At 50.7% G+C, this 25,784-nt stretch overlaps 2 protein-coding genes and 1 long non-coding RNA gene across 8 annotated transcripts in view; 2 read left to right on the top strand and 1 right to left on the bottom strand.

Moving 5' to 3' along the window:
• The window catches only part of LOC130193295 (lactadherin-like), a 36,936-nt gene extending 26,612 nt beyond the window's left edge, over nt 1–10,324 (bottom strand). For all 3 annotated transcript variants that reach the window (XM_056413771.1, XM_056413769.1, XM_056413770.1), the window contains exon 1: nt 10,192–10,324. In XM_056413771.1, the coding sequence (XP_056269746.1) occupies nt 10,192–10,285 (94 nt within the window). In that variant the 5' untranslated portion in view covers nt 10,286–10,324. The remainder of the gene's footprint in view (nt 1–10,191) is intronic.
• Nucleotides 8,341–11,877, top strand: LOC130193297 (uncharacterized). Its single transcript, XR_008831538.1, has 2 exons — nt 8,341–9,656; nt 10,316–11,877. It is a non-coding gene; the product is annotated as an uncharacterized LOC130193297 (long non-coding RNA).
• A 242-nt stretch (nt 11,878–12,119) lies between these two features.
• Nucleotides 12,120–24,683, top strand: LOC130193296 (monoacylglycerol lipase ABHD2). 4 transcript variants are annotated; one of them, XM_056413774.1, is made up of 11 exons: nt 12,121–12,274; nt 14,398–14,466; nt 15,101–15,315; nt 18,751–18,926; nt 19,332–19,499; nt 20,147–20,330; nt 20,673–20,765; nt 21,092–21,193; nt 21,276–21,345; nt 21,421–21,505; nt 21,694–24,683. In XM_056413774.1, the coding sequence occupies exons 3-11, from the start codon at nt 15,107–15,109 to the stop codon at nt 21,870–21,872; spliced, it is 1,266 nt and encodes a 421-aa protein (XP_056269749.1). In that variant the 5' UTR covers nt 12,121–12,274; nt 14,398–14,466; nt 15,101–15,106; the 3' UTR covers nt 21,873–24,683. The 4 variants fall into 4 exon arrangements, with proteins under 4 accessions (XP_056269751.1, XP_056269750.1, XP_056269749.1 ...); XM_056413773.1 differs by having other exon boundaries at nt 12,121–12,288; XM_056413776.1 differs by lacking the exon at nt 14,398–14,466 and having other exon boundaries at nt 12,120–12,274.
• The last annotated feature ends 1,101 nt before the right edge of the window (nt 24,684–25,784 follow it).

The following is a 25,784-nucleotide window of genomic DNA, read 5'->3' as shown; positions in this document are numbered from 1 at the left end:
CCTAACCATGACCCCCAGGGACAGGGTTAACACTCACCATGACCCCCAGGGACAGGGTTAACCTTAACCATGACCCCAGGGACAGGGTTAACCTTAACCATGACCCCAGGGACAGGGTTAACACTCACCATGACCCCCAGGGACAGGGTTAACCTTAACCATGACCCCAGGGACAGGGTTAACCCTCACCATGACCCCCAGGGACAGGGTTAACACTCACCATGACCCCCAGGGACAGGGTTAACCCTCACCATGACCCCAGGGACAGGGTTAACCTTAACCATGACCCCAGGGACAGGGTTAACCCTCACCATGACCCCCAGGGACAGTGTTAACCTTAACCATGACCCCAGGGACAGGGTTAACCCTCACCATGACCCCAGGGACAGGGTTAACCCTAACCATGACCCCCAGGGACAGGGTTAACACTCACCATGACCCCCAGGGACAGGGTTAACCTTAACCCTAACCCCAGGGACAGGGTTAACCCTCACCATGACCCCCAGGGACAGGGTTAACCCTCACCATGACCCCAGGGACAGGGTTAACCTTAACCATGACCCCAGGGACAGGGTTAACCCTCACCATGACCCCCAGGGACAGGGTTAACCCTCACCATGACCCCAGGGACAGGGTTAACCTTAACCATGACCCCAGGGACAGGGTTAACCTTAACCATGACCCCCAGGGACAGGGTTAACCTTAACCATGACCCCAGGGACAGGGTTAACCTTAACCATGACCCCAGGGACAGGGTTAACCCTCACCATGACCCCCAGGGACAGGGTTAACCCTCACCATGACCCCCAGGGACAGGGTTAACCCTCACCATGACCCCAGGGACAGGGTTAACCCTCACCATGACCCCCAGGGACAGTGTTAACCTTAACCATGACCCCAGGGACAGGGTTAACCCTCACCATGACCCCAGGGACAGGGTTAACCCTAACCATGACCCCCAGGGACAGGGTTAACCCTCACCATGACCCCAGGGACAGTGTTAACCTTAACCATGACCCCAGGGACAGGGTTAACCATGACCCCAGGGACAGGGTTAACCCTCACCATGACCCCAGGGACAGGGTTAACCCTAACCATGACCCCCAGGGACAGGGTTAACCCTCACCATGACCCCCAGGGACAGTGTTAACCTTAACCATGACCCCAGGGACAGGGTTAACCCTCACCATGACCCCAGGGACAGGGTTAACCCTCACCATGACCCCAGGGACAGGGTTAACCCTCACCATGACCCCAGGGACAGGGTTAACCCTCACCATGACCCCAGGGACAGGGTTAACCCTCACCATGACCCCAGGGACAGGGTTAACCCTCACCATGACCCCCAGGGACAGTGTTAACCTTAACCATGACCCCAGGGACAGGGTTAACCCTCACCATGACCCCCAGGGACAGGGTTAACCCTCACCATGACCCCCAGGGACAGGGTTAACCCTAACCATGACCCCCAGGGACAGGGTTAACCTTAACCATGACCCCCAGGGACAGGGTTAACCTTAACCATGACCCCAGGGACAGGGTTAACCCTACAACACATGTTGTTGTGCTTCCCTGTGAATGGGAACATTGCCCCTGGTGGTGAGAAGTGTCTCTACATGGAGGCCCCAGATGAACAGAATCATTCTCTGGAGGTTGTCCCAAGTCTTTCTGGCCAAATGAAAGAATTCAGTATGTTAAAAATAAGAAAGAAAAATGATTGAGGGAAACAAAGAGCATCACAACCAAATAATTCCTGAAAAACATTTCTAAAGGAAAAGTTGTACTGCACATTCATAAAGTTGTGAGACTTAGAAGACATAGATTAAAACAAGAATGAAAAAGAACAGAAGAGTCGGAGGGCTACTAAAGTCCCAACGAGAGCTGTGGACACACAGGACCCCTCATCACGAGTCCCAGTTCTCTTGATGACCACCAGGGGTCTGAAAAGCAGCGTGACGGCTGGAGTGGGTCGATATGAAAGTGATGGCAGTGAGTTTGGGGAGCATGAGGCTGTGTGGAGATCTTGGTGCTCAGAGTGAAGTCAGACTCTGGTTCCTGTGTCTCTGCAGCGAGCCCTGAACCCCCAGTCCTGAACCCCCAGTCCTGAACCACTAGCCCTGAACCCAGCCCTGAACCCCCAGTCCTGAACCCCCAGCCCTGAACCCCCAGTCCTGAACCACTAGCCCTGAACCCAGCCCTGAACCCCCAGTCCTGAACCCCCAGCCCTGAACCCCCAGTCCTGAACCCCCAGCCCTGAACCCCCAGTCCTGAACCCCCAGTCCTGAACCCCCAGCCCTGAACCCCCAGCCCTGAACCCCCAGCCCTGAACCCCCAGTCCTGAACCCCCAGCCCTGAACCCAGTCCTGAACCCCCAGTCCTGAACCCAGTCCTGAACCACAAGCCCTGAACCCAGTCCTGAACCCCCAGTCCTGAACCCAGTCCTGAACCCCCAGTCCTGAACCCAGTCCTGAACCCCCAGTCCTGAACCCAGTCCTGAACCCCCAGCCCTGAACCCCCAGTCCTGAACCCAGTCCTGAACCCCCAGCCCTGAACCCCCAGTCCTGAACCCAGTCCTGAACCCAGTCCTGAACCCCCAGCCCTGAACCCCCAGTCCTGAACCCAGTCCTGAACCCCCAGTCCTGAACCCCCAGCCCTGAACCCCCAGTCCTGAACCCTCAGTCCTGAACCCTCAGTCCTGAACCACCAGCCCTGAGTCACACATCGGGCCGGATGACGGTGAAGCCGTCCAGAGGGAGCGGCTTAGTTCTCTGAGTCACACACAAAGCCCGACTCATATTCTTTGTGTTTTAAAAACAACCCAAACAAACCTGTAGAGTCACTCTGGAGGCCTGATATGGTCTAGTCTCTGTTGTGGTCTAACCTCTGAGGCCTGATATGGTCTAGTCTCTGTTGTGGTCTAACCTCTGAGGCCTGACACATGGTCTAGTCTCTGTTGTGGTCTAACCTCTGAGGCCTGACACATGGTCTAGTCTCTGTTGTGGTCTAACCTCTGAGGCCTGACACATGGTCTAGTCTCTGTTGTGGTCTAACCTCTGAGGCCTGACACATGGTCTAGTCTCTGTTGTGGCCTAACCTCTGAGGCCTGACACATGGTCTAGTCTCTGTTGTGGTCTAACCTCTGAGGCCTGCCACATGGTCTAGTCTCTGTTGTGGTCTAACCTCTGAGGCCTGACACATGGTATAGTCTCTGTTGTGGTCTAACCTCTGAGGCCTGACACATGGTCTAGTCTCTGTTGTGGTCTAACCTCTGAGGCCTGACACATGGTCTAGTCTCTGTTGTGGCCTAACCTCTGAGGCCTGACACATGGTATAGTCTCTGTTGTGGTCTAACCTCTGAGGCCTGCCACGTGGTCTAGTCTCTGTTGTGGCCTAACCTCTGAGGCCTGACACATGGTATAGTCTCTGTTGTGGTCTAACCTCTGAGGCCTGCCACATGGTCTAGTCTCTGTTGTGGTCTAACCTCTGAGGCCTGCCACATGGTCTAGTCTCTGTTGTGGTCTAACCTCTGAGGCCTGACACATGGTATAGTCTCTGTTGTGGTCTAACCTCTGAGGCCTGCCACATGGTCTAGTCTCTGTTGTGGTCTAACCTCTGAGGCCTGCCACATGGTCTAGTCTCTGTTGTGGTCTAACCTCTGAGGCCTGACACATGGTCTAGTCTCTGTTGTGGTCTAACCTCTGAGGCCTGCCACATGGTCTAGTCTCTGTTGTGGTCTAACCTCTGAGGCCTGACACATGGTATAGTCTCTGTTGTGGTCTAACCTCTGAGGCCTGCCACATGGTCTAGTCTCTGTTGTGGTCTAACCTCTGAGGCCTGCCACATGGTCTAGTCTCTGTTGTGGTCTAACCTCTGAGGCCTGCCACATGGAACACGAGCATCTCTCTCATCGATGCTGAAGATGCTGTTTGGGAACAGGAGACATAAAGATGTAAACAAAGAGTCCATTTTGAAAGCAGCCTGAAGACTGAAGGAGTCCCTGTGCAGGATTAAGAGCTTGAGAGATTAGTTCTAATGCAGAGCAGGTACCCAGCAGCACCGGGCCACCGGACCACCGGGCTACCGGGCTACCGGACCTGAGCACCAACACCAGAACTGAGTCCTACCGCCTTCTGATGCCGGCGCTCCAGACCTGAGCTCAGAGGGAGAGGTTCTCCTCGTGGTGGGACCAGAACAATAAACTCAGATGACTTGACACGTCTCTGTTTACAGCAGGGGTGCTCAATACGTCGATCGCGATCGACCGGTCGATCGCGGCGACCTGCCAGTCGATCGCGGCGTAGTCTTGGTAGATCGCATGACATAAAAAAAATTTGGCCCGCCCCCCTGTCACTTTATCTATAGCGCTACATTACAGCAGCAGCATGTCATTTCTGTCTCTACGTGTCGCGTTAACAGTCCTCTGCCCGCCGTCTCGTGCGCTGCAGAGCTCCGACACCGGTTTGCGCGCATTGGGACGGAGCAAAAAAAAAGTCACTAGCACCCCCCGTCAACAATCCTTCTCGGCTCGCCCGCGACTCTCACTAGCACCCCCCCCCCCCCTGTCGGTCGATCGCCTTGACTTGGTCACATAATAAGTAGCTCGCATGCTGAAAAAGTGTGAGCACCCCTGGTTTACAGCCTCTAGTGGTGCTTGTAGAGTGTACCGCCGGCCACTAGAGGGCAGCGTCTAATTACCTGACCGGATATGCCACGCTGCCTTCCGTTAATGTCAGCGTCCATTTTAGTCTCGTCATTCATCCATTCCACCTCGAGGCGAGATGTTCATCCACTCATTCATGTGAGAACTGTTTACGTTATTAGTTAATGTGCATATTGTAGTACCGGAGATACGGAGTCGGAGGCGGAGTATTCAGGATCGAATTCCAATCTTTAATATCCATACAGGCAGAGAACCTTAACAACACAACTGCCTAGCATAGCGAGTTAGCAGGAATGACCTGCCTCCCCCTGTGTTACCACTTAATCAGTCCGTGTGGCAACACTATTCCTAAAGGTGAATTATGTTACATTACGTGTCACCACACAAGCCCCCCCAGAATTCACACATAAACAAAATCTGCGTGGCGGGAGGAACAACACGACCACAACGACTCCTAATAACTGGAGTTGGTAGCGACTCCTTCCTGTGCGGTCCCCGTAAGAGGAGGGACCGGAACAACAGGTCTAGCACCCGTGACAGGAGTCAAAGCTGGGGGGCGGCCCCTTCTCGGCGGCCTAGCGAGCACCACCGGTTGGCCCAAGTCCAAATGAGCAGCCTTCACCCGATCGACCGAGATGTGCTCCGCCTTGCCACCCAGGTCGACCACCAGGTGCTTATCCCGGTCTCCCAAGACCCTGACAGGTCCACCATAAGGAGGCTGCAGGGGACCTCCGTGTGCGTCGTGGCGGATACAAACGTGCCCAGCCGGCGTAGATCCGTGGGCACCTGAACCCCAGTACCGTGCTGAGTAGTAGGTACCGGCGAAAGCCTCCGCCGCGTCCAGCAAGAAAGCCCGCTGGGCCCTCGCCCACCAGGGAGCCGGCGCCCGGAGGAAATCCCCTGGAACCCTCAGCGGCTGACCGTAAACCAACTCCGCCGAAGAGCACTGCAGATCCTCCTTGGGCGCGGTACGCAACCCCAGCATCACCCAGGGCAGCTTGTCGACCCAGTTGCCGTCCGTAAGGCTGGCCTTAAGGGCCGCCTTCATGGAGCGATGGAAGCGCTCACAGAGGCCGTTAGCCTGAGGGTGGTAAGCGGTAGTCCTGTGCAGCTTAACCCCCAGACCGCCAGCCACCGCGTTCCAGAGCTCGGACGTGAACTGCGAGCCCCTGTCCGAGGAAATGTCTGATGGGGTGCCAAAACGACACACCCACGTTGCAATGAAAGCCCGGGCAACGTCAGCGGCCGACGTCGACCCGAGCGGAACTGCCTCCGGCCAACGAGTCGTCCTGTCCACCATAGTGAGGAGGTATGAGAAACCCTGAGAGGGAGGCAACGGACCAACTAAATCAATGTTCACATGGTCAAACCTCCTCTCCGGCACCAGGAAACGCTCCAAAGGGGCCTTCGTGTGGCGGTGCACCTTAGCGTTGACAAGCCACGCACTCCCCTGCCCAAGTCCTCACGTCTTTTTAAGTCCATGCCAGACGAACTTTGTGGCCACCAAGCGCACTGAAGGCTTAACGCCGGGGTGCGATAGGCCGTGCACTGCCTCAAACACCGGCGCCTCCAGCAGGCGGGGCGACAGGCCGCGACAGGCCCGTAGAAACGTCACAAAGCAGAGTGATGTCCGCGTCGCGAACACCACGTCCTCCAAGCGCTATCCAGTGCTCTCCAACTTCAGTGCCTGGGCGCCAGGGTCAGAGTCCTGGTCCGGCGCCATGCGCGTATAATCCAGGCCCAACTGGGCGGCCCGATGGCGACCCTGGAGAGGCAATCAGCCCCCAGGTTTGACTTGCCAGCCACATGCTTAATGTCCGTGGTAATCTCTGAAATGTATGAGAGCTGCCGCTGCTGACGCGCCGACCAAGGCTCCGCCACCTTCGACATGGCGAAGGTGAGCGGCTATGGTCGACAAGCGCCGTGAACTCACGGCCCTCCAGCAAGCGGAAGTGCCGCACGGCCAAATAAAGACCCATGAGTTCACGATCAAAAGCGCTGTACCTCGTTCTCTGGGCGTAAGTTGGCGGCTGAAAAAGGCGGCGGTTGCCAGCGCCTCCACCCACTGTTCGTGCACCGCGCCGACCGCGTAGTCCGGCGCATCTGTAGTGATAGAGATGGGTGCCGTGGGTGATGGGTGTGCCAACAAAGCCGCCTGCGCCAGCCTTGACCTCAGTAAAGCCCCTCCGTTTCCACCGTCCAGTCGATCGCCTGGACGGGGTCTTGCCTTCAAAGCCTCATACAGCGGCCGCATGATGTGGGCAGCTCGGGCGATAAACGGTGATAGAAAGTCACCATCCCCAGGAACTCCCGTAGCGACGGACTGTGAGCGGGCGAGGAAAAGCCGCGACAGCCTCCACCTTCGCCGGCAGGGTGTCGCCCGCCGTCTGTGACGCGGTGTCCGAGAAGTCAATGGCAGACAGCCCGAACTGGCACTTTGCAGGATTAATGATTAATCCATGATCGCTGAGCCGCGTGAAAAGGGCACGGAGGTGGGACAGGTGCTCTTCCACTGAAGCGCTGGCGACGAGTATGTCGTCCAGGTACACAAACACGAACGGCAGGTCCCGTAGCACAGAATCCATCAGGCGCTGGAATGTCTGAGCGGCGTTTTTGAGCCCAAAAGGCATCCGCAGGAACTCAAAAAGCCCAAAAGGCGTAATCACCGCCGTCTTGGGAATGTCTAGAGGGTGCATGGGCACCTGGTGGTATCCACGCACCAGGTCCACTTTGGAAAACACCTTTGCGCCGGCCAGATGCGCCGAAAAGTCTTGTATGTGCGGCACCGGATAGCGGTCGGGCGTAGTGGCGTCGTTGAGCCGACGATAGTGCCCATCAGGCGGAATCCGCCGTTCGGCTTGGGAACGACGTGCAGCGGAGAGGCCCAAGGGCTGTCGGAGCGGCGGACGATGCCCAGGCGCTCCATAGTCGAAAACTCCGCCCTCGCCACAGCCAGCTTAGAAGGGTTCAACCGCCGGGCCCTGGCGTAGACAGGAGGACCCTCCGTCGTGACGTGGTGCTCCACGCCATGCTTGGTAGTGAGTGCAGAAAAGGTGGGTAACGACAGGTCTGGAAACTCAGCCAAAGTTTAAGAAAATGTCTGACCCTGACAGCGAGCTCGACAGTCCGTCAGAGCTGCGCTGCCGAGTGTGCACACCAGGGAGGAAAACGTCAAGGCGTCAACCAAGCGTTTATTTTTAACGTCCACTAACAGTCCATGGGCACAAAAAAAATCTGCCCCAAGCAGGGGAAAAGAAATGTCCGCTGTCACAAACTCCCAGCTGAAACGCTGACCCCCGATGCACAAACACATAGGCCGCCGCCGTATGTGCGAATAAGGCGCCATTAGCCGTCGTCAACGCGCATCATGCTCTCCACGAGCGACGTCTTCCCTCGACGCAGGAACTACACTCCGCTGGGCGCCCGTGTCACACAGAAAAAGGGTCTTCGAAATGCTGTCGTTGATAAAGGAGCCTGCCCGTGCACGCTCACGGCCACTACTGAGCGTGGGCCCCTCCGTTTCCCGGAGGTTTGTAGCTGCATGGAGCGATGCACTTCTTTGCCTTTGTCCCGAAACGTGCGTGGTAAAAGCACTGTCCGGTGTCTCCACGCTGATTAGACATAGGCGCCCGCCGCCGCCATCGTCCTGCCTGTACACTGCCCGCCAGGCGTCACAGCTAACGCCTCCGCTTCTGGCTCTCGTGCCGCCAGGAAAAAGCGGTCCGCCTCCTCAGCCAAGGCGCGGGGGTCTGTGATGGCCGTGTTGGCCAGCGCCGTCTGGACCCGGGGTGGCAAGCGGCGCAGGAAAACCTCCATGAACAATATCTGGGGATCTTCCCCCCCGAGCAGATTCAGCATTTTCTCCATGAGATGAGACGGTCTGCTGTCCCCCAGGCTCTGAATGTCAAGAATCTGGCGGGCTCTCTCCTTAGCAGATAAGCTAAATGTCTTAAGGAGGAGCTCTTTAATCGCCTCGTATTTGCCCTGTAGCGGGGGAGCAGCGATGAATCCCACCAACCTGGACGATGTGGAACTTCCCAGCGCCGTTACCACTAGGTAGTATTTTGCGTCCCCGTCACGGACCTGACGGCAGGCGAAGTGTGCCTCCACGTGGGCAAACCATGCCTCCGCCGCATTCTCCCAAAACTCCGGCAACTTTACATAAACATCACGCTCTGCCATGTTCACTAAGTTTCTGGAAACTTTCCTAGAAACGTCAGGGTCACCACTGTAGTACCGGAGATACGGAGTCGGAGGCGGAGTATTCAGGATCGAATTCCAATCTTTAATATCCATACAGGCAGAGAACCTTAACAACACAACTGCCTAGCATAGCGAGTTAGCAGGAATGACCTGCCTCCCCCTGTGTTACCACTTAATCAGTCCGTGTGGCAACACTATTCCTAAAGGTGAATTATGTTACATTACGTGTCACCACAATATACCGTATATCGTTATTTGTATATGTGTATTACGTTATTTATTACATGCATAATTGTAATACTTTGTCAGCTCATCTTGCTGCACTGTCTGTTTCAGGGTGTCTTCATCTCTGTCATTAAACCCTTAAACTGACATTGAGGAGTGTGTTTCTTCAGTGCTCCCTGGTACTGCAGGGCTTTGTAATAACAGAGGGTCTCAATCTACCCGGCCCATCATAACACAGGGCTCTCAAGTTTTGAAGACAGGCAAGCGTGAGATTTCCATCAGCACCTGATACAGCTGACCGTTGCGCGCCGGCATCCATCCCAATGCGCGCAGACCGGCGTCGGAGCTCTGCAGCGGAACAATCGATCGGCGTATGGAGCACCCCTGCATTCAAGCATTAAATAGCCGAGAGGTTTTTTCAGCGTGAGGAATTCGATGTGTGGCGGGAGTGCGTGAGATGAGACCGAAATGCGTGAGACTTGAGAGCCCTTATAACATGTTGGGCCGGAGGACACGTCACATGTCGGCTGTGTTCTGGAACAACAATGTTTATGGATATATTTCATGGGTAAGTTGGTGATGAGAGACGATAAAGAAGAGAAAGTGTAATTATAATATACATAAAATACAGTTGTCATCCAATGGGAGATTACTGAGGAACGACTAAAGCGTATTATTCCCTTTGTGACCTTTAAGAACCACTCGAACCACCAGAACCTTCAGTTCTATTGTCTCGTTCATTGTGACAATAGAACCGAAGGCTCTACCGTGACAATCAGACCTCGTCACAGCACTCTGGGTCGATCTTTGGTCACACAGGCAACGAAATGTACCCATCCTTAGTTATGGAGGAGTGGGCTGCAGTGGGGTTCAGTGCCTTGCTCATGGACACTTCGACTGGAAACTGATGGGGAGAGCGGGGATCGAACCGACGACCTTGGGGTTGCACGACGACCCCCTTACCCCACTGAGCTACAGCCGCTACAGAGGACGTGAGGGACAGTAGAGTCTGGGTGAAGTAGAACCCAGAGGAGTCACAGAAGGAGCCGCAGGAGTTCTGCGTGAACCGGGCCGCAGGTCGGTGTCGGTGCCGGAGGACTTACCTCGGACCGAGCTCAGGCCCAGCAGCAGAGTCAGCGCCGTGCCCGCAGCGGTCCTCACGGTCCACCCGGTCCACCCGGTCCCGGGACGTCTCATGGTTGTTTATCTGACTTTATTTGTTCGCAGCGCTGCAGGTCTAACGAATGCTGCCTTCAAGTGCTGTCGGAAATGTCGGAATGCCGCCGCTGTTCTGAAGGAAGGACGAATGGGATGAACGAGGGAGCTGGGACGATAATACGGGATTGAAGGAGCTGTGATGCGGCTGGGCGGAGAGCCGTAAGCCTGAGACACACCGCGTCATCATCAGAGACACGTTGATGAGGCCATGGCTCAGGCCGAATAATAATCAAAATAATAACAATAATAACAACAACAATAACAATAATAATAACAACAATAATTATAATAACAACAATTACATTTATAATAATAACAATAACAACAATTAGAATAACAACAACAATAATAACAATATTAACAATAATAATAATTATAATTAGAATAACAATAATTAGAATAATAACAATAACAATTATTTGTATGATAATAATTATAATAATTATTATAATTATACCTGGATGGACTGGCGGCCTGTCCAGGGTGTCCCTGCCTTCGCCCTGTGTCAGCTGGGATCGGCTCCAGCGCCCCGCGACTCTAATGAGGATGAAGCGGTATTGATAATGGATGGATGGATTATAAATATAATTATAATTATAGTCTCAGGCTGACTCGTGGTCCTATGCACAAACGTCCGATTTTGGAAGAGAGGCTTGAAATGGTTGTAAAATAACCGCTTGGTGTTTCAGGTGAGTCCCCCGGGGGAACTCCGCATTTGACCCCTGATAACTATTCAGGGACACAGAACAATACACTTGTATACCTTGTATATATATTTGTATTCCTCTGTATATTTAACATTGTAACTGTATTCTGTATTGTATTTGTATTTGTATTACTGCTCTGTGCACCCACTGAGGGACTAATACGGGAATATCTGACCTGATCTTTAGGCACCATCCAACTGCAGTCCTGAGGCCAGGCGGTTTATTTATAGGGTTAAGTATACATACAATCGTCAATAATCTACTTTACTTTAGACATTGGATTATTGTTCTGTTTTCACAGGGCAGCTAGCTCAATTCCACTTAATTTGACTGTTTATACATTATGTATTACTATGGTTAATATAGCTTCAAAGAATAATCTATTAAACTCTGACGCCACCACGTGGATATTATGATGTACTTGCAACAGGAATCCCATCTTCATCTCGTATGTCCTCTCACTACGCTGAGAGTGACGTAAGACTCATTGGGCACTTCAAAGATGTGATTAATTACACACCTGTACAGCAGTGAACGAGAGTAACACACATCCATTACATCATTGTTGTGGATGTGTGTGCTCCTAAAGGTGTGAATTAAACATGTGTATTTGTTGGTGTATAAATCCTATCAGGCGAGCCCAGTTTATGCAGATTAGTAGATAGTTCAATGTGATGTAACAGAGTTGTGATGTAACAGGTTTGTGATGTAACAGGGTTGTGATGTAACAGAGTTGTGATGTAATAGGGTTGTGATGTAACAGGGTTGTGATGTTATAGGGTTGTGATGTAACAGGGTTGTGCTCTCGTTCGGGTCCCGTTCAGGAAACTGTTCTGACTTTTTATAAAAACGTTCCTCACTTTTTATATAAACGTTTCGGACTTTTTATAAAAACGTTTCAGACTCTCTGTAACACTTTCACAAAAAAGGAAACATGTTTTACAAAAAAAGAATCCTCTACGACCAAAATATACATACACAATGTGGAAAAAACGACATTGTGATGTTTCATAGACAAGGGGCGTGGTCAGTTCATACACAAGGGGCGGGGACAGCGCGTCGTCACCGTCCGTTTCAACCAATGAGAGCCAGGATGCGCGAGACGCTGTTGCTGTATCAGAGTGCGTACTTCACGTCCAGGAGCTAACGAGTTAGCGCGGTCCTTTACAGACAACGCAGGCCGACACAAACAACCGACACGCCACGAGCATGACACCGACAGGCCTCCGCGTCCCAGCAGCAAGCAGCAGACTCCCTGGAGGTCAGTAGCGCCAGGTAAACACGGCGTCCGTGTGTCTCTGATGATGCTAGCTCGGGCTGCCGGATGAGGTCGAACATGTCCACGAGCTAACGGTCGACATGTCGCCCGGTAGGATTAAAGGAGGCGATCTAACGTCATTAAAGAGGAAACGGGCTTTGCGGGATGCTTTTTATATCACTGCGCCACATATTCATGGTGGCCAGCCAACACGTCCAAAACACGACCTGAACGAAGACGCGCCGGTGTTCCGGCAGAACAGGCGCCCGTGTTACCTGGAGACTTCCACGCGACCGCGTCTGTTGTCGTCACAGCTGTTGGAAATGGGAAGAACTCGTAGCTGTCCGCGTGATTCCGTCTTGTATACATCGTATGTATCGTTAAACAATGCGCGTGCACGAGGAACAGCTGTCGTTGGAAACAACAGACAACAACAGACGCGTTTGGCTGAAAGTCGCCAGCTACCGGGGTCGCTTGTTAACCCGTAACACCGGGTTGTTGGCCTGCTCTCGACACGCAGAACAAACACGTTCCGGTTCCGGTCCTCTGTGTCGACAAATGAGCCTTCTTATCACCGCCGTCTCGCTGCGTGAGCTCGTAAATTCAGTTTCAATTCAGTTCAGTTTATTTGTATAGCCCAATTTCACAAATTACAAATTTGTCTCGGAGTGCTTTACAATCTGTACACATAGACATCCCTGCCCCAAAACCTCACATCGGACCAGGAAAAACTCCCAAATAACCCTTCAGGGGAAAAAGGAAGAAACCTGGAGGAGAGCAACAGAGGAGGATCCCTCTCCTAGGATGGACAGATGCAATAGATGTAATGTGTACAGAAGGACAGATTTAGAGTTAAAATACATTCAATGAATATGACAGAGTGTATGAATAGTTCATAGTAGGCATATTCCACGATGGAGACCTCCACGATCCATCAGGCAGATGGCGGTGGGGAGGAGGAGTGGGCGGAGTCTCAACAGGACAGTGGCGTAGTCATGAGCAGGAATTTCACGACCCAGACGATCCATCAGGCAGATAGGATCTATGCCGTCTCATAGGGTCCGATGACCCCATGAGACGTAAAGTCAAAAGGACTTCCGGGGAGAAAGCAGAGTTAGTAACGTGTGATTGAGAGATGAAAATTCATCCTTAAGGAGAGAAAAAGAGGAGATAGGTACTCAGTGCATCCTAAACGTCCCCGGCAGCTATAAGCCTATAGCAGCATATCAAGGGGCTGGACCAGGGCAAACCTGATTCAGCCCTAACTATAAGCTCTGTCAAAGAGGAAGGTCTTAAGTCTACTCTTAAACGAGGTGACTGTGTCTGCCTCCCGGACTGAAATTGGAAGCTGGTTCCATAAAAGAGGAGCTTGATAACTAAAGGCTCTGGCTCCCATTCTACTTTTTAAGACTCTAGGAACTACAAGTAGTCCCGCATTTAGTGAGCGTAGCTCTCTAGTGGGGCAATATGGTACGACAAGCTCCTTAAGAGCTCCTAAAGAGCAACCGACGTCCGTCTGTGTGCCCTTGTGTCTGTAGTCATCTTGTCTGGTTATGAGTCGTGACGAAGAGGGAAGAGCAGCTGACGGCCCATAATCCCGCTGGTTCTGATCATGAAGACGTGGGTCTGGGGGGTCATTGAGTTCATGTGATGACCTTGTTATTCTGACCCCATGTTTGATCGAGTTGTTTCATATTCATGACTTGAAGGACTGAGCCTGGCACTACAGGTAGTCCTCTACATTCAGCGGGAGCAGAGTTTCCTCTTGGGCAATACCCGCTAATAAATGAACACACACACAATGGCAGTCAGAAGACAACCGGTCCCTCTGAGAGGCTCTCGGGTCAAAGACACGGGTGTTCAGCAGTAACGCAGCGAGGTGGACCAATTAGAGATTGGAGGATGACCTTAATGGAGAAAAGCAAGTTAGAATAGTGTTCACTTCACGACTGTTGATGCTCTGAGTAAGACATGTCATCACTGAATGATGATATGATTGTGACAAGACACTGAAACAAGAAGAAAGCCGTGGAGGCGTTTCTATACCACTTCAATCACGACTCGAGGACACATGGAACATAATCGTGTTGAATTGCTCCAACATCAAAGGTCATTTGTGTGTTCAGGCTGGCCGGCGTCACTGTGACCTCATCCTTCTCAAACCTGTGGGTTGTTGTTGGAGGCCAACATAACATGTGAGTAACGGGTCAGCGTTCCACTTAGTTCCTGTGTAATATGGAGCAATGATAATAATATACAGCTTGTTTGTGAATTGTTTTTGGCAACTTCATTCTAACAAAGTAAAACAGCGTTCTATTTGAATGAAGCGCCACAACTTCCCCTTGTTGTGGCGGCCGGTAGAAATGCTGAGCCCTCTGGTGGCGTCATGGACTCACTGCAAGCAAAGAGGTGACCGCTGTCAGGATTTATTGAACGTAATGTCTGCACTCTAGTGTTGTGAGCTTTGAACACGCTGTCAGCTGTCATGTGATCACGGCGAGTGGATCAGACGAGACTTTAGTGCTTTCTCTGAGTCTCACTCCATCCCCACAGAGCCCCGAGCACCACACAATATGTAGGGCATCGCGCATGTCGTTCTTCATCCAGTCGTTTCCTAGTCACAGCCAAGGACAAAATGATGACATTCATTTGAGTATGTTGTACGATTCATGGGTGTTTTTAATGATTTTATATTTAAATGATGAAAAGCAGTGCAAACTGTTTTTAAAATGCGGCTCTTAATTCATTGGCTGCGTCTTTGTGGATTTATTTATGAATATGTAACTCTGTGTTCCACGAGGAAGAGCTCTGAGACGGCTTGTGTTTCAGATCATCATGAGCGCCCACGAGTCCGACGTGCACACCATCTCTCCGGAGCTGCCGGCGATGGTCGACGGCGTGAAGCTGGCGGCGGTGGCCACGGTGCTCTACATCCTGGTGCGCTGCCTGAACCTCAAGAGCCCCACCGCCCCCCCGGAACTCACCTACCAGGACACGGCCCTGAACCGCTTCCTGCTCAAGTCCTGTCCTCAGCTGACCAAAGAGTGAGTTGCCATCCCGCTCTCTGCCTGTCACTCAAACACGTTTCCATGGAAACGGGACTGCCGGTTGGCCATCTGGGGCGAACTGTGGCTCGTCTGTCATCGGTGTTCCTGAGTGTGTCTGTACCGTCGGCTCTACCAGGGTTAGGCTCCCAGCCCATATTTTCAGGATTATCCCAAAGGTAGATTGGGTTGTCACACGTATAAATATAGACGTGTCCACCGCAGGGCTCAGACGTTTATGACGATGCAAGTCTCCCCCTCAAGCAACTCCGATGTCCCCTATTAATGTGAGTAAAATATCTGTGTTTCTAATAACGGATGCAAACCCGTGGCAGGCGTCCTTGTGTGCGTTGAGCCAGCTGAGTGTGTCGTGAACTTGGCATCACTGTAACCTGTGGTCTGCTGGTGGTGTCGTACGTTCAGCTCTCTTCTTATATAATCGAATGTTACGGAGCCATTTGCCTCGAGTCAGCGAATCATACGGCCACGCTGATGTTTACATTCCCTCCTGAACGCCATCATGAACTTAGAGCTCTGTAAACACGCCGCTGTTGTTGCTGTTGGCGTCGTCTGCGTTGAGTCTCTGTTGTCAGAAGTCTGTGTGACCCGCTGTGTCACAGATCAATGACACAGAGCATCGATGGTCATGTGAGGGCAACGACCTAACGGCCATGTTTTGAACATGCACACACGTGTTGCTATGGAGAGGACAAGCAGACCTCTTTCCTTAGCAACGTGTTGCTATGGAGAGGACAAGCAGACCTCTTTCCTTAGCAACGTGTTGCTATGGAGAGGACAAGCAGACCTCTTTCCTTAACAAAGTGTTGCTATGGAGAGGACAAGCAGACCTCTTTCCTTAACAAAGTGTTGCTATGTATTGTTGTAATTTGAAAGGGCACCATGTGTCGGTGTTCCGCCATCCTGTGTGATTATGCTAAATAAAAACATTTGATCGCAAAAAAAAAAAGTTGCTATGGAGAGGACAAGCAGACCTCTTTCCTTAGCAACGTATTGCTATGGAGAGGACAAGCAGACCTCTTTCCTTAGCAACGTGTTGCTATGGAGAATACAAGCAGACCTCTTTCCTTAACAACGTATTGCCATGGAGAATACAAGCAGACCTCTTTCCTTAACAACGTGTTGCTATGGAGAGGACAAGCAGACCTCTTTCCTTAGCAACGTGTTGCTATGGAGAGGACAAGCAGACCTCTTTCCTTAGCAACGTGTTGCTATGGAGAATACAAGCAGACCTCTTTCCTTAACAACGTATTGCCATGGAGAATATAAGCAGACCTCTTTCCTTAACAACGTGTTGCTATGGAGAGGACAAGCAGACCTCTTTCCTTAGCAACGTGTTGCTATGGAGAGGACAAGCAGACCTCTTTCCTTAGCAACGTGTTGCTATGGAGAGGACAAGCAGACCTCTTTCCTTAACAACGTGTTGCTATGGAGAGGACAAGCAGACCTCTTTCCTTAACAACGTGTTGCTATGGAGAGGACAAGCAGACCTCTTTCCTTAACGTGTTGCTATGGAGAGGACAAGCAGACCTCTTTCCTGAGCAACGTGTTGCTATGGAGAGGACAAGCAGACCTCTTTCCTTAACAATGTGTTGCTATGGAGAGGACAAGCAGACCTCTTTCCTTAGCAACGTGTTGCTATGGAGAGGACAAGCAGACCTCTTTCCTTAAAGTGTTGCTTTGGAGAGGACAAGCAGACCTCTTTCCTTAGCAACATGTTGCTATGGAGATGACAAGCAGACCTCTTTCCTTAGCAACGTGTTGCTATGGAGAATACAAGCAGACCTCTTTCCTTAACAACGTGTTGCTATGGAGAATACAAGCAGACCTCTTTCCTTAACAACGTGTTGCTATGGAGAGGACAAGCAGACCTCTTTCCTTAGCAACGTGTTGCTATGGAGAGGACAAGCAGACCTCTTTCCTTAGCAACGTGTTGCTATGGAGAGGACAAGCAGACCTCTTTCCTTAGCAACGTGTTGCTATGGAGAGGACAAGCAGACCTCTTTCCTTAGCAATGTGTTGCTATGGAGAGGACAAGCAGACCTCTTTCCTTAGCAACGTGTTGCTATGGAGAGGACAAGCAGACAGGAACTGACTTGAGTCGTTTAATTGGTTAAAGAAAGGAGCCCGAGTCTGATGCAACCTGTTTGAATGTGTCGGTGTTGTTAAAGCAGCCAACAGTTAACTGACTGTATTTAGTGTGTTTCTGCTGTTTGTTTAGTCTGTATTGGTCAAACGACAGCGATAAAGATTGTATAATTATTTTTAGAAAAGCAAACCGTGAGGAAGCCGTTTCGCCTGTCTTGATGTGTTTGGGGTCTCCAGGCTTGTGACTTAATGTCTGGACTTCAGAGCTTTGCTCCACCCAACCTGTGTTTCCTGGAATGAACCACACATCCAGGACATGCATACGACCTGCTGATCTTCTAGTTATGGAGATTCTTTTAATGACTCAAAACAGGTCCATTTTTTAAATCTCATGTTCTGCTTTGAGTTTACTTTACATCAGCAGCATTCGACCAGTTGTACACAAAATGCTTATCCTGCACCAGGAAGTGAAACTCCTTCACTTCCTCTTCCAGTTGAATCCACAAACTTGTTTAAATGAGTTTTTCTTCAAACTATATTCATGAAAGGGAAAACGGAAACGACTCAGTCGTCTGCTGTCTTCTGTGGACTCAACGAACCGGGCAGTTCGTCCTCCAACATCGTAGACCTGCAGCGTCTCGTCTAGGAAAGGGGTTGAGCTTCACATGCCGCTGCACGTGGTCACATGACCACCAGATGGAAGTCTCACTGCTCTTTGATTGACAGCTCTCTTATGTAAGGGTTTATTTTCTAGGTGTGGTAATTGTTGGGAGGCAGTCAGACACGAGGTTGAAGGTCTTGTGGCACTATCGATGTCACCGAACCCTTTACGATCGGCTGCTCCTGGCTGGGTGTTATTCTCTGTCCTTTAATCTCTGGACTGAATAACATCGTCACATGAACTGACTGTTTATTTATCACCTATTTATGGCGGCAGCACCACATAAAAAGCCTTCAATAAGTTGTTTTGGTTGTTATTCCTATATCAGCCGTAATTATATAATTGCATTCTTTACTTGCATCTTCGCAATAAGGTGGTTATTCACCATAATCCACAACATGCAGCAAGGCTCAGTATTTCAAACACATGTGATGTGACCCACTGACTGACTCGTACTGATGCTCAGTCAGCAAAACCTATACAGCTTCCAGAGCAACACAAGATGGATGTCTGTTGGGAGCTAAGAAATGGGACTTTGATGCCTAACATGTGCCAGGATGTTCACGTCTGCTTCATAAACCACCAATGAAAATCCATCTACTCCTAATTGTGTTACTGCCATTTCTGGGCAGAGTAAGCTTGTGTTGAGTCCCATTGTGTGTTTCCAGGTACATCCCCCCCTTACTGTGGGGTAAGAGTGGGCACCTCCAGACGGCCCTGTATGGTAAACTTGGCCGGGTGAGCTCACCTCACCCAAGTGGAGTCAGGAAGTACTTACCCATGCAGGATGGGGCCACTGCGACCTTTGACCTCTTTGAACCAGTGGGGGACCATAGAACAGGAGGTGATCAACATCTACTTTACCTACTATTTCTGTGTTGCCATGTGCTGCTAGTTGGATAATGTATATTAGACAATTGCTAATTGACTCTCTACTGCCAACATAGAAGTGTCATACATGTTGTTGTCATGGTTCTCATGCTACTTCGTCTGTTCATGTGACACCTGGAGGAGGGTTCTCCCATTGGTTTGGTTCCTCCAGTGTTTCCCACTTGACTCGAAGATGGAAAAGAGATTCATGAAGTAAATTCTCAATCTAAGTCTTAAACTGAGGCAGCAGCCGTTTGTGATGCAGTGAGGACGGTTTGAATGCCTCATGTGAATGCTGACACCTCACCAGTGATGCGCTGTGTGTGCTGCAGCGCTGCTCTAAAACTCATGTCTCTGATTCCATCTTCTGTTTGACCAGATGACATCACCATGGTGATCTGCCCTGGCATTGGAAACCATAGCGAGAAGCATTACATCCGAACCTTTGTGGACCATGCCCAGAAGGACGGGTACCGCTGTGCTGTGCTCAACCACCTGGGAGCTCTTCCCAACATCGAGCTCACCTCTCCACGCATGTTCACCTACGGTGAGGCCAAGAGGCGGACTTCACAGAGCAATATCTAGAGATTTAGATTTGGTCCAATCAAATGTTGCTCTCCGCAAACTCTGAGGGTGAAGACGCTCTGGTCAAGAGACGTCAGAGAAGACCTTTTATTCACACCACTTTGAAAAAGACATTCTTTTGTGTCCTGTAACTTGATTTTGATGTGATTTAGTTAAAGGTATCGATGTGTATCAACAAGTATCGATGTGTATCAACATGTATCGACGTGTATCGATGTGTATCAACATGTATCGATGTGTATCGATTTGTATCAACATGTATCGATGTGTATCGACATGTATCGATGTGTATCAACATGTATCGATGTGTATTGATGTGTATCGACATGTATCGATGTGTATCAACATGTATCTATGTGTATTGATGTGTATCAACATGTATCGATGTGTATCGACATGTATCAATGTGTATTGATGTGTATCAACATGTATCGATTTGTATCAACATGTATCAACATGTATCGATGTGTATCGACGTGTATCGATGTGTATTGATGTGTATCAACATGTATCGATGTGTATTGATGTGTATCAACATGTATCGATGTGTATCAACATGTATCGATGTGTATCAACATGTATCGATGTGTATCGATTTGTTTCCCTCAGGGTGCACATGGGAGTTTGCAGCCATGGTGGGCTACATTAAGCGGACGTATGCTCAGACCCAGCTAATGGTGGTGGGCTTCAGTCTGGGTGGGAACATAGTTTGTAAGTTCCTGGGCGAGAACAGGCTGAACCAGGAGCGGGTGCTGTGTTGTGTGAGCGTCTGCCAGGGCTACAGCGCTCTCAGGTGGGTTTCCTCTCGTCATCAAAGCTCCTTGACAGCACCAGACACATTTCTAAATGTAAATCAAGCACGTCAGGCTGATGGCTCTTAATCAACGCTGTGCTTTTAAATCAGAGTTCACACCTGTCAGCGTTCCACTTAACCCAAAATAATGTGATTTTAAAAAAAAATACATACTTTGGATTTTTTTAATGGATGTATTAGTATTGAAATGCCAATGAAAACCATTATATCTAAAGGTCAGTGAAGTGTCTTGAGGTGACCCCATTGCTTCTCTCCACCAGGCTCGTGGTCCAGTGGACTACGCAGAACCTCCTGTGTGTTGACTTCCTGTTTGTCTCTCAGGGCTCAGGAAACATTCCTCCAGTGGGACCAGTTCAGGCGTTTCTATAACTTCCTCATGGCTGACAACATGAAGAAAATCATCCTGTCACACAAGTATGAAACATTTTAGGTGCTACAATAGTGATTTATTTCTGCAAAGTTCTTTCCACGTAGTTTATGGCTGCTCTAGATGGTCAACAACATAACGGCCAGCGTGGCTCACCTGCAGATGTAGAGGAAGACCACAGATCAGAGCCGCGGAGGCAGGCGGCCATTTTATTCTGTCATTTACAGAAGAATATCTTGCTAAGTAAAACAAGGCACCGCCCCCTGTCCATCCACCAATAGTATTCACACACAGTTCCTTACTGCACTGGGAGTCAATTACTGAGCAGGAAACCCGTGCAACATGTTCTCTGAGTAGTGTGTGTGTGTTCCAGGCACAGCCTCTTTGGGGGGAGCCCACTGAAACTGAAAGAGCTGGACCTCGGCCGTCTGTACACCGCCACGTCGCTCATGCAGATCGACGACAGCATCATGAGGTGAGCCTTCCAGCCATGGTTAGGGTTAGGGTCTGTCCTGAGGGATATGGTAATGACGCTTGTTGTTTGGGTCTTTCCACAGGAAGTTCCACGGCCACAGCTCTCTCAAAGAGTACTACGAGAAGGAGAGCTGTGTCCATTACATCCACAACGTAAGGCTCCTCCTCCTCCTCCTCGGCTGCCTCTGCTCGGCCCCATGTGTCTGATGGCTTTGCTCGGTGTTGCAGGTCAACGTGCCGCTGCTGCTCGTGAACGCTGCCGATGACCCTCTGGTTCATAACTCCCTGCTCACCATCCCTCGCACACTAGCAGGTAACCGTCGGCTCAACCCTGTGTTGAACCCGTTCCACCACAGAGACTCTTCTGCTCTGTTATTGGCCTTTTACTGACAACACGAACACTGAACCCTAACCGAACAACCCAAAGGTCAACCCTAACCCTCGGCCGAGCCCAAAGGTGTCATGAGACGTGTGTGTGTGTGTGTGTGTGTCGTCCTTCAGCTAAGAAGCCCAACGTCATCTTCTCCCTGACGCTCCACGGAGGTCACCTGGGCTTCTTCGAGGGCGCGGTGCTGTTCCCCCAGCCGCTCACCTGGATGGACAAGGTGATCGTGGGCTACGCCAACGCCATGTGCCAGTGGGAGAAACAGAAGCCGCCGTGCCAGAGCCTGGCCTCCTGAGCGTAAAGTTCTGAGCTTGTGACCCCCCCCCCCCCTCCCCCCCCCAGCACTGAGGACACACCTGAACTCGACCTGCTCTCCTTGTCTGCGTCTCCTCTGGTGCTGCTCCACACAGCCGTCTCCACGCCGTCTCGTGTTCTCTGAACGACTAACTGCCTTTGTTCTCATTTCCCTCACCGACACTTTGACTTCCGAGCAGAATCATTTGGTGTCTCTTCCTGTCCGTGATCTTTGGCGCTGACCAAATCTGACGAGGTGAAGCGGCGCTGGCGTTAAACGGCGAGGCAGAGGAGACACGAGAGGCTCTCCTGGTCCTCATCCAGGACCCACTGCCCCCCCAACGGGCCCCGGAGCCCCGTCTGAACCAGCACAGTGTGTGTGGCCCCTGGCCTCGGGGCCCCTGTGTTGTCCTTTCTTTTGGCTGAGCAGCTGACAGTGAAGCATTATGGGGGATTTAACTCGTTATTTCCAGCTCCTAACATCCCATGACACTTGACTTGTTCCATGTGAGACGCCAGGGATCAGAGCGGATAAGTGGATCCCTCTCAGTGGATCCCTCTCAGTGGATCCCTCTCAGTGGATCCCTCTCAGTGGATCCCTCTCAGTGGATCCTCTCTGTGGATCCCTCTCTGGATCCTCTGTGGATCCTCTCAGTGGATCCTCTGTGGATCCTCTGTGGATCCTCTCAGTGGATCCCTCTCAGTGGATCCTCTCTGGATCCTCTCTGGATCCTCAGTGGATCCTCTCAGTGGATCCTCTCAGTGGATCCCGCTCAGTGGATCCCTCTCTGTGGATCCTCTCTGTGGATCCTCTGGATCCTCTGTGGATCCCTCTCAGTGGATCCCTCTCAGTGGATCCTCTCTGTGGATCCTCTCTGGATCCTCTCAGTGGATCCCTCTCTGTGGATCCCTCAGTGGATCCTCTCTGGATCCTCTGTGGATCCCTCTCTGTGGATCCTCTCTGGATCCTCTCTGTGGATCCCTCTCTGTGGATCCCTCTCTCTGGATCCTCTCAGTGGATCCTCTCAGTGGATCCTCTCTGGATCCCTCTCTGTGGATCCTCTCAGTGGATCCTCTCTGGATCCCTCTCTGTGGATCCTCTCAGTGGATCCTCTCAGTGGATCCTCTCAGTGGATCCTCTCTGTGGATCCCTCTCTGTGGATCCTCTCTGGATCCTCTGTGGATCCCCCTCTGTGGATCCTCTCAGTGGATCCCTCTCTGTGGATCCCTCTCTGTGGATCCTCTCTGGATCCTCTCTGTGGATCCCTCTCTGTGGATCCCTCTCTCTGGATCCTCTCAGTGGATCCTCTCAGTGGATCCTCTCTGGATCCCTCTCTGTGGATCCCTCTCTGTGGATCCCTCTCAGTGGATCCTCTCAGTGGATCCCTCTCTGTGGATCCTCTCTGTGGATCCCTCTCTGTGGATCCCTCTCTGTGGATCCTCTCTGGATCCTCTGTGGATCCCCCTCTGTGGATCCTCTCAGTGGATCCCTCTCAGTGGATCCCTCTCAGTGAATCCTCTCAGTGGATCCTCTGTGGATCCTCTCTGTGGATCCCTCTCTGTGGATCCCTCTCAGTGGATCCTCTCTGTGGATCCCTCTCAGTGGATCCTGGATCCCTCTGACCCGCAGCGCCTTCCTCCTGCCTCCCTGTGCACAGGTGTGGAGGTTCTTGATGGCGTCGCGCTCCTCTGGCCCAGCGCCATGATAACCCGACGTTAGACGACTCGAGTGTTCCCCGTGTTGCCCTCCTCTTCGTCGCCTTTGATCAGCCGCAGGTCCCGAGGTCTTCCTCTCGCTGCACGGCTCGTGGTTCTAAGGCCTGGATGATCTGCAGATGCTGTGTTGTGAAAGTTGACCAGTGATCTGAGCTGGGAGGTGAGAGGAAGAGGAGGATGACCCCGCTAGGCCACATGTTTATTTAGTGTATGTACTGCTGGTACTTCTCTAGGGGAGTGTTCTATTGTTGAACTAAACGGAGAACACGGCACGTTGGGATCAAGAGACAGATTCTGTCCAAGGGAATGTTTTCGTTGCAGACGGATTGAAGAACTTTTCTTTATTCGACTGTTTGTTGACGTCTGAAACTGTCTGGATGGACGTCTGAGGGTCTGAGGTCTGAGGGTCCATCCACAGCCTCATGTGCAGCGAGGAAGGGAACGCTCTGATCCAATGAGAGCGCTGGTTGCCATGACGACTCGTCAGCCGGCCACGACCGAATGAATTAAACTAACGACGAGAAGGGAACTCCGAGCCAGAGGGAACGGCTCGGAGAACGGGAGGTCAGACCGGGTCAAACCGGGTCAACATGTGCCAAACCCAACGGGTTGATGTGGGCCGTGACGCCTCGGCAGACACCGATTGGTCGTGCGCCTCTCAAGGCGGTTCCATCTCCTGCCGTCTGTTGTCTTGGAGACCAGTATCCGGTCCTCCGGCCCGAGGCCGACCCAGCCGGGCTCGGCGCTGTGGTTCTGGTTCCTCGTGCCGCCGTGTTCCTTTGACCTGTTTGTCTCCAACTTTGCACCAAAATGCAGGTTTTTGATTTATTATTTGATGTATTTTGTTCTTGTCCATTATTCGCTATGTTTTGTATTTTGAAACGTTTTCTGAGTATTCGTGATGTTTGAGTGTTGCGCAACACGTCTTCACTAACTATATAAATGTGGGTTTCGTATATATGAACATGTTTTGAGGAACGGTGAAACATGATGTCATCATGTCTGTCACCTGGGACCTGAGCTGCTGCTGTTGCTATGACAACCAGCTCCTCGGCGTCATCTGCTTTTGTTTCATGATTAAAGATCGTGGCCTCACGTTGGGACTGAAGAATTTAAATATAAACTCTATTTGACTTTAAATGTCAACGGACCAACACATGACATCACCGAGCGTTGACCTCCAGTAACCCTATCGACCTTTACTCGCACAGACGGGAGCATTGTGCGTGTGTGTGTGTGGTTTCATTATGTGAGGAGATATGGTTATTGTGTTCCAAATAAATTATTTTCTCAAAAGAAAAAAACAAAGGTTTCTCAGATTAACTAACCCTAACACGTTGTTGAATAAGATGTTTATAAGTTTACAGTTTACATTGTGCAACATGTTAAAATACAGTCATTATAAACGGGATCATTTCGTGAGTAAAAGTGCTCCGTGTTCTTCATCCTGAACTAAAAGTACACACATATTATACATATGTATATATATATATACACACACATATATATATACATGTGTGTATATACACAGATATATACGTATGTATACATATACAGTCGTATGCAAAAGTTTGGGCACCCCTGATAATCTCCATTACTTTCATCTATAAATCGTTGGGCATTTGGATCAGGAACTTCTTTGTCATATATATATAATACTTCATGGACACAGTGATATTTTAGCAGTGAAATAAGGTTTATTTGATAAACAGAAAATATGCCATATGCATCATAAGAGAATTAGACAGGTGCATAAATTTGGGCACCCCAACAGAAAAATCACATTAATATTTAGTAGAGCCTCCTTTTGCAAAAATAACAGCCTCTAGACGCTTCTTATAGCCTCTGATGAGTGTCTGGATGAAGGTATTTTGGACCGTTCTTCCTTACAATACATCTCCAGTTCAGTAAGGTTTGATGGGTGCCAGCGTGGACAGCCCGCTTCAAGTCACCCCATAGATTTTAAATTATATTCAAGTCTGGCGACTGGGATGGCCATTCCAGAACATTGTAGTTGTTCCTCTGCATAAATGCCTTAGTGGATTTGGAGCGATGTTTCGGGTCGTTGTCCTGCTGGAACACCCAACTCCGCTGTAACTTCAGCTTTGTTACAGATTCTAGAACATTATTGTCAAGAATTTGCTGGTACTGAGTTGAATCCATGCGACCCTCAACTTTAACTAGATTCCCAGTACCT

Source organism: Pseudoliparis swirei, chromosome 4 (assembly GCF_029220125.1).
Source record: "Pseudoliparis swirei isolate HS2019 ecotype Mariana Trench chromosome 4, NWPU_hadal_v1, whole genome shotgun sequence".
NCBI lineage: Eukaryota > Metazoa > Chordata > Actinopteri > Perciformes > Liparidae > Pseudoliparis > Pseudoliparis swirei.
This window is presented reverse-complemented; position numbering and strand designations above follow the sequence as displayed.